Source organism: Podarcis erhardii (genome assembly GCF_964252035.2).
Source record: "Podarcis erhardii genome assembly, chromosome: 7".
NCBI lineage: Eukaryota > Metazoa > Chordata > Lepidosauria > Squamata > Lacertidae > Podarcis > Podarcis erhardii.
Window position 1 is genome coordinate 83,797,111 of NC_138511.1, and position 18,707 is coordinate 83,815,817.

The window sequence follows — 18,707 nt, forward strand, 5'->3', positions numbered from 1 at the left end:
TATCATTAAGAGAGCATTAACTTTGGCACTGATAGAAGGATATTTAGCGTTTTGACTCTGTTAGCTCTGGGATGCAGTTTCAGCATTATTATTATTATTATTATTATTATTATTATTATTATTATTGTTATTGTTGTTGTTATTATTATTATTCCAGGCAGAGGTCACTTTAGTGTTGCTAATGCTGTTGGTATGGTATGTTGGGGATATGGTAACACTGCTCAAATATCTGGAAACCGTCACAAAGAAGAGGGGAAAGACTCATTTGCTCCTGGGAATGAACTAGATCTTAAGTTACAGAAGGGTAGACTTCAGTTGAACGTTGGAATAAATTTTTAATGGTCAGAGTGGTTTGACAAAGTGGTCTGCCTGTTCACTGTGCATTTGGACACCTCTTAAGATATCGTAGCAAAATTTTGCATGATGGTTCTTGAGATCAAGAGACAGGGCTTTGTCTGTTTGGATGTAGCTAGATGTCATTTTGAGCCTTTCAAGACTGAACTGATTTAAACCACTGCTTTCAAAACTGAACTGATTTTTTTTTTAAGTTTCTGAGAATTTCCGAGCCACACAGGGTATGAGACCACTGGTTACGTATATGGGGTCATAGGGCTCGCGCTTATTGGAGGTCTGCAAGTTGACGTTAGACAGCCTTGTTCTAGGAATGCCTTAGTGCTGAACAGTGGAGAAGGTTGGCCCAGATGATCTGCACAACAGGTGTGGGGAACCTTTGGCCCTCCAGATGTTGCTGAACTATAACTTCCATAATTTCTGGCCACATTTGCTTGGGAGTTTGTAGTTCAGGAATATCGGGGGGCAGAGGTTCCCCCCTCTGAGTCTACAAGGCTCCTCTAACAGTGATTCTGTGATTGGCTTCCAAGAATTAGGGAGGTAAAGGTTCAATGTGAACACAAACAGGATTCTCAGCTATTTCCCCCCAGTGCACCATGTGCTCAACAGTCATGTGGCTAGGGTCTTCAGTGGGTGACCTTGAATAAGTCACTTATTTCTCCGTTCCAACCCGGAAAATGACAAAACTAGTGGCCTACCTTGCAAGGAGTTATGAAGGTGAATGTTGTACAGTGGTACCTCTAGTTACAAATGCCTCAGGTTACAAACTCCGCTAAATAGAAAGATTTGCCTCAAGTTGAGAACTTTGCCCCAGGATGAGAACAGAAATCATGTGCCGACGGTGCAGTGGCAGGAAGAGGCCCCATTAGCGAAAGCCCGCCTCTAGTTAAGAACAGTTTCAGGTTAAGAACGGTCCTCCAGAATGAATTAAGTTCGTAAGTAGAGGTACCACTGTAAAGCACTTTGTACACTGAAATTGCTACATAAATAACCAGAACTAATCAATCCCCACCAGACTAGATTTGCAAAGCAAAGAGATGCAAACAAACTAAGGGCTTCTACTTACTGTGGTGGCTGTCACAACATTGTAAGCAGGAGGGGTGTATGGGGGTGGAGGCTGAAACACAATAAAAATACGTTTGGAAATAAGAACTATTTTTTAAAACAACAACAACAACAACAACAACTTGCCCTTTTGGCACTGTCTCTTTTCCCAATTTGATCCATAAGCCATCAACTGCCACCTTAAAGTGATACATCCATTCGTAAATATATGAATGAGTAAATAACATTATTGGCTTCCAAAGCAAAAAAAAATTCTTTTTTATTTGTTTGCTTCCGAAGCAAGTTTGCATTTCTCATGCCCTCTTAAGATTAAGTATGAGCACACAAAGCCACTTTGTACTAAGTCAGATCACTTATGCAGCTTGGCCCATTCTGCTTACTCCAACTGGCAGCATCTTGGGTAACAGGGCCATGAGACTTCTGGTAGAGTCCTCAGAGATGCCTCTCACAGTTCTCTTACCTGATATGCTGTATTTGAAAATTTGAAACATAGCATTATTGGTGGTGGCACCTTATTTATGGAATGCCTTCTCTGAGAGGTCTGCCTGCTGCCTACTTTCTTGTACACATCTCAGGCAAAGGCTAATCAAGAAGAATCTTAACCCTGCTGATCACCTTGTGATATAAAGCAAAATCTTCTGTTTCAAATATTTGTGTTTCAATATGGGTACTGTGAAATCAATTTCAAGAACTGGCAAAGACGCACAGCAAGTACGTTTCAAAAAATAACTTACAGAACAATCCTAATGGGACACAGGGTGTGTGTGTGTGGAATTCTGTCAAATTCTGCCAAGTCCCAAAAGCTTATGCCAGGCAATGCAACTGAAGGTTTATTTGGGGTCACAAGGAGGCTTGGGATCCTGTACACCCACAGCCCCCTCTGACAGAGGCTTGGCATGCCCCCAACACAGTTCATTGTTGGTCTTGCCACCGCTGGTACAGCAATGGCAGAGCACAGCACCGATGGCACCTAAGTTTTCTGCCACCACGAGGAAGAAGAGTCTGTCTGCAAACCACCTTCTCTGGCATAGAGAGAGGTCTGCAACATCCCTCCCCAGGATTGCTCCCCAAGAAGGCTAAGTTGTTCATACAAATTCACTGCATCTTGTTTCTAGTGTTCAAGCTCGCATGAGAACTGCAACCACAAATGTTTTGTCTCTTCCGACTCCATATCTCACCAGTTGCCGGCACCTCATTTTAAAATTAGACTGACACATTTCTAAGTGTTCCCCTTTGATTTGCAAATGGCTGCTACCCACATTGCAAGGTACATGATCCACCATGGTAAGCTGAAATTGGAGGAGGTGTAAGAGGTGAAACTACAACTCACATTAGTGCCTGCAAAGCTGATGCAGTTCAAAGAGACATCTCCATTGATCTGCAGTGTCTGGACCTCATGGAAAGGAAGGCGGTGTCTGTACTCCAGGAAGTGGTTGCCATTGACGGATACCTAGAATAATGGAAGGAGGAGGTGAGGTTAGTTTTAGGGAAACAAGAAGCAGAATTTGTGCTTTGTGGGCTCCTAATCCGGGGGTGGAACTTGGAGGGACAACCTAGTTAAGGTGTTGGAGTCAGTGAGTTGAACTAGATTATAATCAGAGTAGACTCATTGGAATTGATGGAACTAAACTGACTATCATGTCCATTAATTTCAGTTGTCTACTCTGTGTAGAACTACAATTGGATATAAGTAACTCTTAGCATTTAACTTTATTATTATGAGTTTGGAGGAGGTTGAGGAACTGGTTAGGCGAGTCCCTTTGAGACGAGGCAAGATTTTGTGACATTTTGCCTCGCCGGAACCCACCGATGCTGCCGCCACTTCATGGGCAACCCAGGTAAAGGAGGAGGAAGAGGTGTAGCATGGCAGCACAGCACATTCCCATTTCACCTCGGGTGACACAACGTGACACATTGTCTCTGTCCTCCCCACTATGACGAGATGGATGATATTTCCATTCAAATCATAGCAAAATGGCAGGCGCAAATATTATGCAAATCTGTGTCTTCTTTTTTGGTGGTGCACACATGGCCCCCCTCCTCTTATGGTTTCAGTATTTAATAATAGAAACATTCAGAAAATTCACTGTCAAGTTTATTTCTTAAAGGTTGTTTGAATAAAATTATTATAAGCATGAATACACCCCCGTACATGATTATACAGACTACAGCAATCTCCATAATGCCTTGGATTGATGGATGTCCTATGTTTGTTTGGGTTCTCTCTTGGCCTAGCTGCTTAAAGCTGAATGACAGCCCATAAGGAGACAGTTTGGTTCATTGTACTGGACGTCTCATATGATCTGTGGCAGTCTACCTTCTTCTTGGATTAGAATTCCACCCTTGTTCTACTTCACCCACTAGGTGGTAGCAGCTATCAAACAAACGGGACTTGTGAGGAAACCCATTCAGCAGAACTCACATATGAAGCATTTCTTCTGTATTTTCAGAAGCCTGGCCCTCCTGAAATGGAAGGCTGTGCCCACACTTGTACAAGCGCCACACCCCTCAGCATGAAAGTATGCACAGAACCCCCTAAACACTAGCATTCAAGTTCCTGCAGGTTTCTAATTCTTCCAGTCCTAAGTTCATTTCTCCACAATTTGCATATCGGTCTGTTCATTTCTGTTTTAATTCCTCATGAGAATTCATTGCAACATCGGGCCAGCTTGCACAGCTCTTATACAGCCTTTATATATTTCTTCTTCACTATCATCTTCCCCTGCTTGTCAGCCGAGCTGCATCTCTAACGGGAATGTGGCGGGAGGGGAAGGAATGGGGAATCATCTCTCTTATAGAATCATATAACTGTAGAGTTGGAAGGGACCCCAAGGGTCATCTACTCCAACCCCCTGCAAAGCAAGAATTGCAACACGAGGCTCCCCATCCAATATGAAACCATACCCTGCTTAGCTTTGCAAATGCGCTAGCAGCTCTATTGCTGCACCGCTATGGGGCCAATCTTCTGCCGGCCTAAACATAAAGCCAAGTCGGAGTCCATGCTGGAGATAAATCTTGCACTTGCAAATTATCAAGTCCTTCCCCTGCAAGACACGAAGGGTCTGCATGGTAGACAGCAAGCCGGAGCAGCTTCTCCAGCCTCCTCACCTGATAGCAGTGGCTCTTGACATTGATGATCATCTCAAAATAAATATTTGGCTGGAAAGGCATGTTGTAGGCCCGCTCCTCAGCTCCCCAGCGGCCGCCTTGCTGAGTGTTGCACACGACGACTCGGCCTTCGTCGAAACGGGGGTTGAAGTGGAAGGCGATGTTGCCGTTGCCGCACACTAGATTGACCGAGAATCTGAAATATGAGAGGATGGTTGGGCTGAAGCTCAGTGGGAAGAGATGGGCAGGTGGGCTGGTGGACCATGACCACACCTGCACGGAATGAACTGGAGAGATGAAATGGAAGGGAGAGTAGGGGAAAGGGGTGATTCGGAGAGAGCAGGAGCCATGAAGGTGCATAAAAGATTGTGTTGTTTAATGAGATTTAGGCTGCGTACACACCTTCTCTTTAAAGCACAGTCCTCTCCCCCAAGAACATTGGGAGCTGTAGTTTACCCCTCAAGGACCTAGAATTCCCAGCAGCCATAACAAATTACAGTTCCCCGGAGGTTCTTTGAGGGCACTTTAAACGTATGGTGGACCAAAAAAAAAAAAAAAATTTGAAAAGACTGGCAAAAAAAATGTATGCCTCAACTAGCATCATTTTTTTTTTTTTAATAATATTTATTAAAGTTTTCCAATTAATTACAAATTAATAAAACATCCAATTTCAAATCTTTTTCCAATTACATCCTTTCAGGACTTCCCCTTCCCTCCCCCCCTTGTATTCCAAATCTCTCAAATGATCTCAACAAGTTCTTCTCCTCAGTTCAAACTTGTTATCCTTAACCCAATTTTTTTTTTTTTTTTTTTTAAACATTATTTTCCATTCCCCTAAAATCGGTTTATTCCCACCACGAGTTCCCCACTTTAGAATACCATGTAGATGTATATAGCCTAAATAAAACATAGTTTACGCCTTTAAGGATTCCACATTTCCCACCCCCCCTTTTCCCGGTTGCGTTCCCAATGTTCCTCAATGTCCGATATTTCCACGTCTCTCTAAATCATAGTCCTTTGCCAGTCCTCTTTAGTTTCGAATGTCCAATCATGGAAGGATTCTGTCTTAAAGAGAGGCCCATTTTTTCCATCCAGATTTTTATATCCAGGAGTGAAAAACTCCAAATTATAATCCTTAAGCTTGTCAAATCTGGATGTCCCAAATGTCCCCACTTTTGACTTGGTCCAATTCTTGTTATTTTGTTGTTCTTATTGATCACACTCCTCTTTCTATTTCTTTCTGTCCCTGTTTTCCTGCACAAATGTCCTAATTCCAAAAGTTAGTTCCTTTACAGAGGCTTGTTATTCAGAAACAAAACATTACGTCAAGTTCCTTTCATTCCACAACAGATGATTCCATTGTCTTCTTCGGTGTAGTAGCCTCTGTAGTCATAATAATGTTCCATTTCTGCAGTTTCCCAGGAGATAAACAGTTCAGTTCCAATTTCCAGCTAAAACTTGTAATATCCCTCGGCTCCTCTAGGTGGATTGCAAAAACTGAGTTCTCTTCCAGATCGCATCCATTAGCCCTAGTAACTTTGTAATCCTTATTTAAAACAATTTGTATCCAATTTATAACAAATATAACCAGCAAAGTCCTTGTAACATAGTCTCTATCTTATTTTCCGCTTTGACAGCTCTTTGACAGCTGTCAAAACTTGCCTTTCTCCTCTCCAAGCTCCGTCATCGATCGCTCCCGGGGTTCCAGGGGGGGTTGTTTTTAAGTCCGAATTCTACTTTCCTCCTCCAGCTCAATCTCATATTCTTCACTCGTGAGGTTAAAAACTTGCCAAAATGATGTTACTCCGATCTTAGTTATCAGATCCTTTGCTTTGACCCTTCTACAATGGAGGGGGTGGCTGACTTCCTTTTTTGCACCTCCCCCGCTCGCTCCGAAATTTTTAAAATTTTTGTCCCTCTTTTTAGTCCAAGTTCCAATTACTTACAGGTTGTTCTTTTAGGTCCGAATTTTCAAAGGAAGAAGCCAGCGCTCTCCGCCGAATGGCATGCGGCTTCGCACGGCAGGGATAGCAGAGGACTCAAAACACCACGCTTCTCCCCGGCACCCGATCCGTAGCCTTTAAAAAGGCTCCTTCACGAGTCGGGAGGGCGCTAACGGTGTCAGCCGAGTCTCCATGTCCACGGCCCCCGTGGCCGTGGTTTTTAAGGGTCCCCGCATCGCCGGTGCGGTAGGACCCAGCCCCTGCCGTGCAGGCTCCCTCCGGAGCTCGGAGGGAGTCCGCCATTCGGCGATGGCGCCGACCCGGAAGCTGCATATTTGATAATCAAAATCCTGGTGTTCCTTACATTTTTAATGGTGGCGGCTGGGCGGCTGATAAGTACTAGTAAAACTACTCTAGGACTAACATTATCCAGGTGGTATGCAAACATTTGGCAAACTGATTTAGTTGAAAAGTTAATGGGAAGATTGAAGGCTATATATATATATATATATATTAATGACTGACATAGTTTTCTTTCATTTCATATGTTAACAGAGCTTAGTCACACGATAATTCCTCCATCAACCCATGGAGAGACTCTTTAAGTTAATCTACTGGACCTCACACAGAAGCACCATGCTTTTTAGGATAATGTTTGTTAATTGTATGTTCAGAAAGCTAGTCAATAAAAATATTTGCCAAAAAAACCCAAAAGTATGCCACTTCAAGCCACCCCTACCATTCTGAGTGAATAACAATATATATAGCCACATGCAAAATAAATTACAGGGCTTTGTTTTAATAACTGTGCATATGTTGTGTGATTTGTCATGCTTGGGTGAGAAAAGTTCCATATTCAATATGCCTATTGAAGGTACAGGGACCCTGACCACTTTTGCTCCTGCCCACCCTATTTTGTTTGTTTGTTTGTTTGTTTGTTTGTTTGTTTGTTTGTTTGTTTGTTTGTGTGAAGTTCCTTTTGGCCTAGTGCAGACCCTCAACATGGCTCACAATATTAAAATAAAATAAGAATAAATTTTAAAATAGCCATTTAGGCTGGGATCCCCAAATAGCTACTTTTGACACACTTGAAGGGATGGGCAAGCTTAATGTGGTTTCTGCCTTTTTAATAGATCTTCTCCCCAAGCTGCCTCATGACATAAACCATTTCTGAGACTTCCTACAGTTTCAAAAGCGGCTCGTTGTGTGACACGGTGCTATTCAAGAAACAAAGTCCTCTTTGGTACCAGGAACTAGTTTTCTGCTTCTTTAGATTAAAGTCATAAAACTTTGCTTAAAAAACAAACAAAAACCCAACAACAATCTCATTATATAATGCTGCAAATCAAGCCTCTCAACAGCACCCTCAGATCAGTATCTCCCTCACACAAGAAAGGCTTTTTTGAATGATTCTTCTTTAAAATAAAATAAAATAAATTACCATTTGCTTGAAAGCCAGTTGTGTGAGGTAAATTACCACAAAACACTTGAAGACCATTCTATGGTTGCTTATGGCAGCATCCCCACTCCCATTTACCACCAGTAATGGGCAAAGGTATAGGTGGAGGAGCTGCCATATTGGCAACCGTGGATTGTTCTTCAGGCGGTTTTCTGGTAATTTACCTCACATGTCTGTATAAGAACAGCACCCCATTACTAGGGGCTGGTTTTCAAGCAACTGGTAAATTGTTGCTTCTTTTAAAAATGAAATCCCTTACTATCAAAGGGATATAATTTCTCCACAGAAATTAGCGTCAAGTATCATGAGCTATGCTATATACAGTGCTGGCACCAAACAAGGTGGTCTATGGGTATTTTGAAGTGTTCGCTGGAATGAGCCCTAAATCCTTAACCCTGCTGCCTTTCCAGCAGGTAGGATGCCCTTCTTTACAGAAGACAGTCCTATCTTTGAAGGGATTTCTGGTCTAAACCCTGTTTAAAGGCCTTTTCAGTGATGGCTTCCCATTTGTGGAATGCTCTCCTCAGGGAGGCTCACCTGGTGCCATCATTACTTACTTATAGGCACCAGGCAAAAAAACATTTCTTATCACCAAACCTGTGGCTTTGAATTACCTGTGGCCTAAAACGTTAGATTAGAAGAATGCTTTAGCCATGCTTTTTTAAAATACTAATGAGTTTTAGCTTTTTCTGTTTTGCTTTATGCTGGTTTTAATGTATGTGTTATCTATTTATTTTTGTAAGCTGTCTGGGTTGTGTGTGTGTGTGTGTGCGCGCACGCTACTAATAAGTTTAATTAATTAATCAATGATAAAAAACAGCCAGTAAGGAGACCTTGCAGGGGCCCATCAGCAATGAGCACCTGGGAATACGTAGGCACACAGCTCACCTGCTCACAGTCTTCTCCACTATAATGAGAGCAGATGTATTGGTCTTTTTAAAATAAAATTATGGTGCACAGATTTCTCTAACTTAATTATACTCGGAGGAGACCCACTTAAAATAGTGAACCTACGTTAGCCTTGTCCATTAGCTTTAATGAGTCTAACTCTGAGGAGAACTAGCATTAGGTACAACCCAAGATTTCTGCACATTTTGGGCAAATCTGTCCCCTCTTATTTGTGGTGACATCTAAGTGACCACCCTAGCTAAGGGAGAGGGGTAGATTAAAAACTGCACCACACTTTCAGGGGAAGGAAAATGTGGGTCCCTTGTGGGGAAAACTACATGTTCTTGCCTGGGCATTAGTACCTGGAACCAACCCCGTTTGTGGCTAAATACTGGTAAATTGTAATATTTCTACAGATATTCTTAAAATCAAGAATACTGGTAACAGGGTAGGGCTTGATGTTAAACCCTCCAAGTTCGGGGGTAGACCACATCAGTATGGGCGGTGAAGTCCACTGCAGAAGCAGCTTGTTCACTTGTGGTGAACAGCTAAAAATAACGATAGTAAAGGCTGGATGGAGTTGTGGCTTTAATCGTTCTGGAAACTATTCCAAAAGGAAAACACTGCCCATGTTGTTGTTTCTCCTGGTTCCTTGTTCACACAAATCTATTTTGTCCCCTGAGGCACAATGCAAATGACACCTCCTCTAATGTCAACATGAAAGTTACCTAGGGCTGGGCAAGTTATTATGGCACCTGAGGCAGGAAATCTCACATCTCCCTGAGAGTACAAATCTCAATAAATATAAAAGTAAATAAGAGGTGATTTAATGCCTTGTCTTGCCGACACCCAAAATTTCAGCCACCTGAGGCAACCAATTTACTCTGCCCAATGCTAGGGCTGTTCCTGACAGAGCAATGTCACATTAAATGCAAAATGTGAGGCACTCTCTGAAATTTGGGAAAGCGGGGGAAAGTCAGTGAAGAGGAAGGAGACGGAAAGACTGTAGAAACAGAGAGTCTAATTTGAGGAAAAGGTATTGATGAGGCGGGAGAGGCACAAAGAGCTAAGTGGAAGCAGGACAAACCTTTTCACAGAAACCCGGACTTGCCCTTGGATTACAATCATCTTCCCCTCAGTCAGACCCCCAAAAATGGGGCCAGTAAAAGGAACGCTCTGTGGGGCAGAAAAAAGAAAAGAAAAAGGTGGTCATCTGCTGGGTCCCTATTCCCCAAACTCAAGTATAATTTCCCCAGGTGTTATATATCTCTGAATATCATTGGTGTGATAAACAATGGAAATGGTCTTAAAAGTCCTGTTTTCAAAATACACATTTTTAGCTTAAGGCTCCAAACTTGGTGGTGGGGACATTCTGGGCAAAGATTTGACTCAAATTTGGTAGTGCGCAAGGAGTGAAAGACCTCAGGGGCAACTTAGATTGCATTGACTGGAAGGCAGCAAAGAGTCACAACCACTTTAAATTTTGCCTTGCTTTTTTCTTGCCATGCCTTTCGGTTGAGGTAACATAGCCAAGGTTGTTGAGCATTTATCCCGATATGCTTCCACAGAGCTAACACGAAGCTTAGGCGATGTCTGGTTTTTACTGAGCATTTGTTCCAATTTGTTTATACTACAATGACCACCCATCCCAATTTGCTTGCGGGAAGCTTACATGTCTTCTCGCTGTTACTTCGTTCATCGCATACTTTTCAATGCATTTCCAAAACACTTTCCAAACCACAAAAAGGGCTCTTCTTTGTTAAGCAGATTTATTGCACAAGGGTAACAACAGAGCCCTTCAGTCCACTTTAACTGTGCAAACCTAAAGTTCAGGTACGCACTTGAATCTCTCCCACAAAACAGTGTCAGTCCGGAGGAATCCAGAGAAATTGAGGAGCTGAGCTTTCCCATTACTTATCTCCCTGCCAAGAAAAGCCTTATCCGCTTCTGGTCTGCATTTTCTCTGGGGTTTTTCTGTAAATCAATTATCCTTGCAGCAGCTCAATCCTAGCTGTAAGGATGCACATAGAAAGCATGCTGCAAGGAGACAGGGAAGGGCTAGTCACATCTCCCGGCTAGTTCATCCCTAGGAGAGACACAACCTCTTAGAAAATGTCTATGCAGCCTTCCTAACCACCACCTTATCAAGCTTTCCCCTCTTACACACACTCTCCACACTCACCGGGTTTAAAATAGGCTGCAAAGCCATCTTGGAGCTTCCTGGATCTCAGCACCTGGTCTTTCTCTTTCTATGCCTTTCTGAAGGAAAAGCTTGCTTAAAGCAGAATTAAGTTTCGTTTCCTCAGAAAAGTAGGCGGGGTACAAAACTGGCCGCTGTTTGCTCTTTTATCAAATGGGAATAAAGCTATTATCAGGGACCCAAGAGATAGCAATGAACCTGCTCCAACAACGCTGGTTGCCGCATATTTTTCTGACACGATACATTTTTTTACAACATGAAGGTGCAGCAAAGGGAGGAGAGAAGGGTTATCTGTTGAATTTTTGCCTCTTCTGCAGCCATTAAAGCACTCTGCACTGAAATACAGAAGCAGGCAAAGGTTTACTATCTGCTAGCTCATATGAGAAAGTTCTGTTTAGGGATTGGGTGTGTGTAGAATTCTGTTTAGTTTGTATTTGAAGGTGAACTTCGTACTTTTTGAGTCAATACATGATCTGAAACACAGCCATCCTTTGAAATTTGGACTTCTCTGAATTTTGCAATGCAGTTCTCCAACCATGTAATGTGCTAAAAAAATGCAGGTACTGATGTAAAGGTGCACATAAAATGCTCATCATAGGGACAATAACATACAAAATGAATTCTATTAGGGGAAACTGATTTGTAAAAATATGTATATTTTGCATAGAAAAAAGGTGTGTATTCGGACTAAGCACTAAGATGCGAATGGATATTCATGAGGACTTTTTTTTTTTAAGTCACAAACCAATGTAGAAATGTCTGACTGGAAATGTGAGAAACTGAGAGAAATCAAAATTGACAGATTTGCCCATCCAAACGCCTGTGTGAGACAAAAGTTACCACATGCTCACAGCAGATTATAACAGCATGGTAAAATAATCCTTATCTTGCTCTACCTCCCTAAGGAGATCAGAATGGTATATACTCAATATATAACAATGTAACAATGTAAGCAAGTGATAGAAAACAACAGAACTCACAGCAGCCCAAATAAGTATGAGGGCCAAAAAACCTGATTAAAAACCTGATTAAAAGGGGGGGAAATAAGCCAACCTCCTAAGGGCAAACAGTGAATGATCACCTTAAGGGTAGAACATAACCATCAGAGCTGGTAGCCACTGACAGCATTATCTCACTGAATTTGCCTAATACTCTTTTAAAGTCATTCAAGTTGGTGGCCATCAAAGGACGGGGGGGGGGGGCATAGAAAATAGCATATTAAACATTGCCATATTTTGGATACCTGGAAGGAAGGCAAGAAAGGCCTTTGTCGAAGATTTTGATTCTCAGGAAAGATTATATGGAGGGACAGAGGACTTAGTTATACAGCTGCAAATAAAACTTTTAAAACAGGCATTCCCAAACCTGGCCCTCCTATGTTTTGGGACTACAATTCCCATCACCCCTGACCTGTTAGCTAGGGATGACGGAAGTTGTAGTCCCCAAACAGCTGGAGGGCCAAGTTTGGGGGTGCCTGTTTTAAAGTGTGCTGTTAATTGCAATATACAAATGTGACACTAGATGGTGACATTGAGCTATGGCAAACTCAATGTATTTTTTTTTTTAAAAAAAAAGCATTTTCACAGCCTTTTTTAAATATGTGTGTAGATTCCACCAGAGTCCTCCAGGTTACCTGGCCCCACAAGCAATTTCAGGCTTTATGGGTCAAGGCAGGTTCATTGACCTGTACTTGGAAGCAGCTAAGCAGCCGATGCAGCTGGGGGGGGGGGGAAGGAATAACAACAGCTGTATATTTTATTTTGCACTATATATTAATCAGTTTCTAGAATGCTTACTATAAAGCACCTCAAAGCCCGTTGGCTGGCATCCGTCTGTCTTGGGAGACCATGGAGACGTGCGCCTTTGGGGGTGAAGTCAAAGTGTTGGAAGGTTACAGTGCCTGCTCTGGCATGCAGGAGAGTCATGTTTTGTTGCAGCTGGGGCAGATGAAGCGCTTTGCAATAATAAGAATAAAAATGTTAAAACATACTGTTACACGCCACCCCAGCCTCCAAGCAGAGTGGGATTCCAGGGGTCCAGGCGCTTATCCGAGGTCTGTGTTTCCTTCGGAAATGAGGCACAGAGTCAACTGTTGCGGTGTCTTTATGACATATGGTTTATTTACACATATATACAACCTGAGCCTACGGTGGAGGAATTCAGAGCTTGACACCCCAGGCAGCTCCTGTTTCTCCCATGGGTGCAACGTTGGATTCAAACTGCTAGCCCGCATTGTGCTCTGACCCCGCTTTCTCCAGCTCGCAAAACATTTACAAAATGCAGCTACCAGTATTTTTCCTCCCACTTACAGCAGGCCAACTCCAATCCTGAAGCTCGCCCCCCCCCCAAAAAAAAATCTGTCTTAAGTCTTTTGCTAACTACCCAGAGCACAGTGCAAGACTCAACCCATCTGCTGGCTGGCACACAGTTTTAGCTTTGCTGGTAGCTTCCCTTCCTGTCTTTGTTAGCTTAATGACTCTGCCTATTCCCTTCCTTTGTTCTCCTTGATGGTTCCTTCACCAGGTGATTTCCTGCACACACAGAAAAACTGGTTTGGCCTGTATTTTAGCAGTTTGCTAAATCCAGCGCCTGGCAACCTATTTCAATACTCCAAGCATCGATTAAATTATAACATCTACCGAACCCAGAAATTATGGGTGCCTGTTACCCACAAACTCATAACATCACCCACCCAGGAACCAAACATCTGTCCGAGATGCACCACACACAGCTCCCCTATGGAAAAGTAACAGAAAAGTTACAATAGGCATTTAGAACACGCATCATCAAAAACATATCGTAACACAACATCACTTTTATCCCAACCTAATACAGCAACAGCTTACTGTATTCCTGTTTAACAATATCCAGTTACAGATAGGTAGCCGTGTTGGTCTGCCATAGTCAAAACAAAACAAATTCCTTCCAGTAGCACCTTAAAGACCAACTAAGTCAATTCTTGGTATGAGCTTTCGTGTGCTCTGAAGAAGTGTGCATGCACACGAAAGCTCATACCAAGAACTGACTTAGTTGGTCTTTAAGGTGCTACTGGAAGGAATTTGTTTTGTTTTAACAATATCCAGTCCCTTGTGAACTCTTCAAGCCACCCTGTTCCCCATGGTGCACACTCCCAGTCACTTCTGAATCCCAGTCCAGCTTACCCAGTCACCCCACCTTGGCATGCCCTAGATAATGGGTTTCTGACATGTTTAAGTTGGGATGTAAGCATCAGTGGCAGAGCTGTATCACCCAAAGGCCTTTGTTCATTCTTTCCCGTTTTTGTGCCTGTTACGGAAATTACCGGGGGGGGGGGGGGACATCTTTAAAGTTGAATATTACAAATATTATGCCTGAATGTATCCTTTCAACTTGACAGCTCAGGGAAGTTACCTAGCTGGAAAAAATAATATAAAATCATCTCCTTTCCCATTTTCCCCTTGAAAAAGGACTCCAGGAAGTTCCCAGAGGTGACAATTGCTGGGCTCATTGTTAGCCAAAGGAAGCCAAATCTCATCACCTGACTCGCCTCAGGCTCCAGACATGCAAAGGAACTTCTATTGTACTTTTGGGTGGTGGGTACTTAAGACATATTTGTCTATGCTAATCGTATACCTGAGTCTTGCCCTGCCATGTCTGCTTATGCTAATCGTGTACCAAGAACTTGTCTGGAGATGTTTGCCAAGGTCAACCCCTCCCCTTTTGTGACATGTCAGTGATGTAGCAATGATGCTGTACGAACTGTATTCTGGGATATGGTGGGAAAGTTTTAAAAGTCTTTGTCACCCCATCCTCGGGGTTCAAATTTGCTCTTTGAACCTATGGTGCAATAAACTTTGGTCAACAGCTATTTGCTCCAGTTGGTGGCTGGAATCCTTCCTTTATTCCGCAGGGACCCGTGGGCTCTGCCTGACGAGCTGGGTGACTGAGCAGCCTCGCACCTAGATTTTTTCCTTAACAGTGCCCTTGTAGCACACACATGGCTTTCAAACAAACACACAGTTACCCAAACAATAATCACAATCATTTCTTTTTCCCTTGGGCGACTGCAGCACAAGGTGGCTTTCAAACACACACACACACACACACACACACACACACACACACACACCATGTTCTTAAAACCATTAAACAGTTCTCACCACTTAACAACCTGCAAAAAGCACAGATCAACAGCATTTTTAAACCATTGCTAAAACTTGCAGGAAAAATCCCTGTAGCAAAAGTAAACAGCCTCCCCACAAAAAAAATACAAACACAACACACACACACACACACACATTAGGCAGCGGCCTATGTTGTTTTCATCTTGGGATTTTCACAGACTTCTCCATTCCTGCAGATTAAGCAGCTACTTCAGGAAAAATCACAGGTTTAATCATTTTGGAGCCACCCCAGTTGTGGATCGGTCTCTGCAGCTGCTTCAAGACAAAACTCCACAATCCAATTTGCTTTCTCACTGGCACACTGGGGATCCTGTAAATCTTTTTTTTTTTTTCTCTTGGTCTGGTCCACTTCATCCCCCAATCCAAACTGCAAATCAAAGTCCTGCCCCAAGCACCTGAACCTTCTTCAGAACCAGCTGGCCCAGTCCCCCCAAGTTGGCAGCCAGAAATTCCTCCTCATGAGCAGGCAGGTCCTGTTTCGCCTTTACCAGAACTCAGTTCTGGCACCTTTCAGGTGGATGCCATTGCCATTGTAAGAGAACAAGGGAGGCGTTCATGGTGAGTTCCGGCACCTCTTTTTCTAGAAAAATAGCAATGCATATGTTTATTAGAGTTTGGCCTCAATGTGCTCTGAGAGCAACTGTTTGCTGACCAAGATGGGAATGTTCTGAAATGTCATAGTTGTCGACTTTGCAAGATGGAAGCCTGTGCTACAGAGCTTTTTTTGCTGACGTCCAATAGAAGAGAAGAAGAAGAGTTTGGATTTGATATCCCGCTTTATCACTACCCGAAGGAGTCTCAAAGCAGCTAACATTCTCCTTTTCCCTTCCTCCCCCACAACAAACACTCTGTGAGGTGAGTGGGGCTGAGAGACTTCAGAGAAGTGTGACTGGCCCAAGGTCACCCAGCAGCTGCATGTGGAGAAGCGGGGAAGCGAACCCGGTTCACCAGATTACGAGTCTACCGCTCTTAACCACTACACCACACTGGCTCAATAGGGCGATGGGCTTCGCTATGGCGGCCAAATGTCTACTTTATCAACAGCATGACAAATAAGTTAGTTTTGCAAACATTCTGTTCTGCTGTAATTAGTTGCTTTTTCTACATAGTCCACACAATCTAGATGCGTTGCATTTCTCCTTGCCCTGCTGAAAACCACTCACTGAGAAACTGGTTTCAATCCGAAAATAAAGAAGGTTGGTTCTGCATTACCCTGCAGTGCCATATAATCATACAATTGTAGAGTAGGAAATTGTGTCCGTTTGTAGATGGTTCCAGCAATTGAGGAGGGGGGTGTAACCACACCTGCCTAATTCCGTTGTGGGTGGACTAATAACCAAGATTGCAGTCACCGCTTCCTCCATCATTCACCTGGGCCATGTGCAGGGAGGAAGAGGAGTGGCTAATCCTATCACAAGGGGAGGAGTTTATAATGTGTTTCAACTAATCACACCCCACCCTTGTGCACTGCAGGATCTAGAATCAATTTTGATTGAAAGCAGCATGTTGAAGATGAGCATGAACAGTTCCGGACTGAGATGAACTATATTTTTGTGCTCCAAACAGGTTAGTGTGTCCGCAGCCTGACTATGCTATAGTTAATGACAGCCTACCTGGCAATAATCATTTGGCAGTGGGTGACTGAGCAGATCTTATTCTGTGCACAGGAAATACTCATTAGGAACCAGGCTCCTCCTTTTCTGCTGGTTATCTGGGCAGTGCAAGATTTTTCCTCATCCAAACCATCTGCTGCATGTATCCAGAAGCTGGCTTTGATCACATCCACACTATAAATGTAAAGCACTAATACCACTTTAACAGTCATGGCACTGAAACAAGTGTTTGCCATAAATATTTATCATATTCTGGTTGCCTAGGGAAAAGTACTGGTTGCAGCATTAGAAGTGCTCACGATGACTTGGGCTGACTGCTAGAAGTGTAAGTGGCTTATGTTCATAGATGAGCGACTAAATCTCTGTCACAAACAAGTTTTGGGATGGATTCCAGAGAGGCAGCTCCATTCGTCTCTTGCAACAAAAAAAATCAAGGATCTTTGTGGCACCTCAGTGACTAACAGTTTTATTCAATGAATTATTTACTTATGAGGAATATTTATAGCCCGTCCTTTAGCCCAGCGGATGCCAGGATGGGGTGCAAAATGCAGAATGCAGTCACATAAAACAAAAATACAGTGGTACCTCGGGTTAAGTATTTAATTCGTTCCAGAGGTCTGTTCTTAACCTGAAATTGTTCTTAACCTGAAGCACCACTTTAGCTAATGGGGCCTCCTGCTGCCGCCGCGCCACCGTAGCACGATTTCTGTTCTCATCCTGAAGCAAAGTTCTTAATCCGAGGTACTATTTCTGGGTTAGCAGAGTCTGTAACCTGAAGCGTATGTAACCTGAAGCATATGTAACCCGAGGTACCACTATACAAACCACTGAAAACCAGTTTAAACAATAAGAACACACACACACATAATACAATGAAAATGCCTTTGCAAATAAGTAAATCTCTTACTTACTATAAGAACCAGTGTGGAGTAGTGGTTGGAGACCAGGGTTTGAAGCCCCCCCCCCCCCCGCCTTGGTCATGAAGCTCACTGGATGACCTTTGGGCCAGTCACTGCCTCTCAGCCTAACCTACTTCACAGGGTTGTTCTGAGGATTAAATGAGAAGGGGGAGGACCAGTGTTCGCCACCTTGAGTTCCTTAGAGAAAAAAGGTGGGATACACAGTGGTACCTCAGGTTAAGTACTTAATTCATTCTTGAGGTCTGTTCTTAACCTGAAACTGTTCTTAACCTGAAGCACCACCTTAGCTAACGGGGCCTCCTGCTGCTGCCACGCCGCCAGAGCACGATTTCTGTTCTCATCCTGAAGCAAAGTTCTTAACCCGAGGTACTATTTCTGGGTTAGCGGAGTCTGTAACCTGAAGCGTATGTAACCTGAAGCGTATGTAACCCGAGGTACCACTGTACATGCAATAAATAAATGAATAAATAAAACTTAGCACCAAAATGATGGAAAGTGTCAGCAAAGCACCACTACGGAGAGGGCTCCTTCTTGCTTCATCACATAATGAGACTACCCCACACAGCGGAATGCAAAGGAGAGCTTTCTCTGCACATCTTGCAGCACGAGAGGATCTCCTTACTATGCCACAATCCATCCAGGTTAGTCTTTGCAACACCGTAAGGCTGTTTGTTTACATCTTAGGTGTGCAGTTCCTCTCCAGTTCTCCACCCCCTTAAGGATTCCACTGGTGCTTTGACTTCCTTTGAATTCCAAGCAGATAGGTTTGTTTTTATTCTGAGCTGGCGGGCCTGTGAGAGCATCATCACAATGATATGCAGAGTGTCACCATGTGGGTTAAAGCAATCACTTTTCCTGGGCCAGCATCTCTTGGGAAGAAATACAAAGCAGTTGTGGTAGGCTGTGGTAGGCTGAAATTTGTGTTTTCAACTCATACCACCCATATTAATTAACAATGTACATATTCCAGTCTAGTGAGGTAGGCAACCAGCTAATA

General features: G+C 43.2%; 1 protein-coding gene and 1 long non-coding RNA gene across 6 annotated transcripts in view; one reads left to right on the forward strand and one right to left on the reverse strand.

The window, feature by feature from the left end:
* The window catches only part of LOC309345922 (galectin-4-like), a 25,423-nt gene extending 14,076 nt beyond the window's left edge, over window positions 1-11,347 (reverse strand). For 2 of the 3 annotated variants that reach the window (XM_081869403.1, XM_081869401.1), the window contains exons 1-4: window positions 9,177-9,322; window positions 4,525-4,720; window positions 2,747-2,866; window positions 1,418-1,468 (exon numbers count right to left, since the gene is read on the reverse strand). In XM_081869403.1, the coding sequence (XP_081725529.1) occupies window positions 1,418-1,468; window positions 2,747-2,866; window positions 4,525-4,720; window positions 9,177-9,307 (498 nt within the window). In that variant the 5' untranslated portion in view covers window positions 9,308-9,322. Of the gene's footprint in view, window positions 1-1,417; window positions 1,469-2,746; window positions 2,867-4,524; window positions 4,721-9,176; window positions 9,323-9,901; window positions 9,991-10,996 lie in introns of those variants that run through there. The other variant, XM_081869402.1, reaches the window with a different exon arrangement.
* The window catches only part of LOC309346232, a 22,011-nt gene continuing 12,246 nt past the window's right edge, over window positions 8,943-18,707 (forward strand). For all 3 annotated transcript variants that reach the window (XR_014158502.1, XR_014158503.1, XR_014158504.1), the window contains exons 1-2: window positions 8,943-9,208; window positions 16,651-16,743. This is a non-coding gene — a long non-coding RNA (uncharacterized lncRNA). The remainder of the gene's footprint in view (window positions 9,209-16,650; window positions 16,744-18,707) is intronic.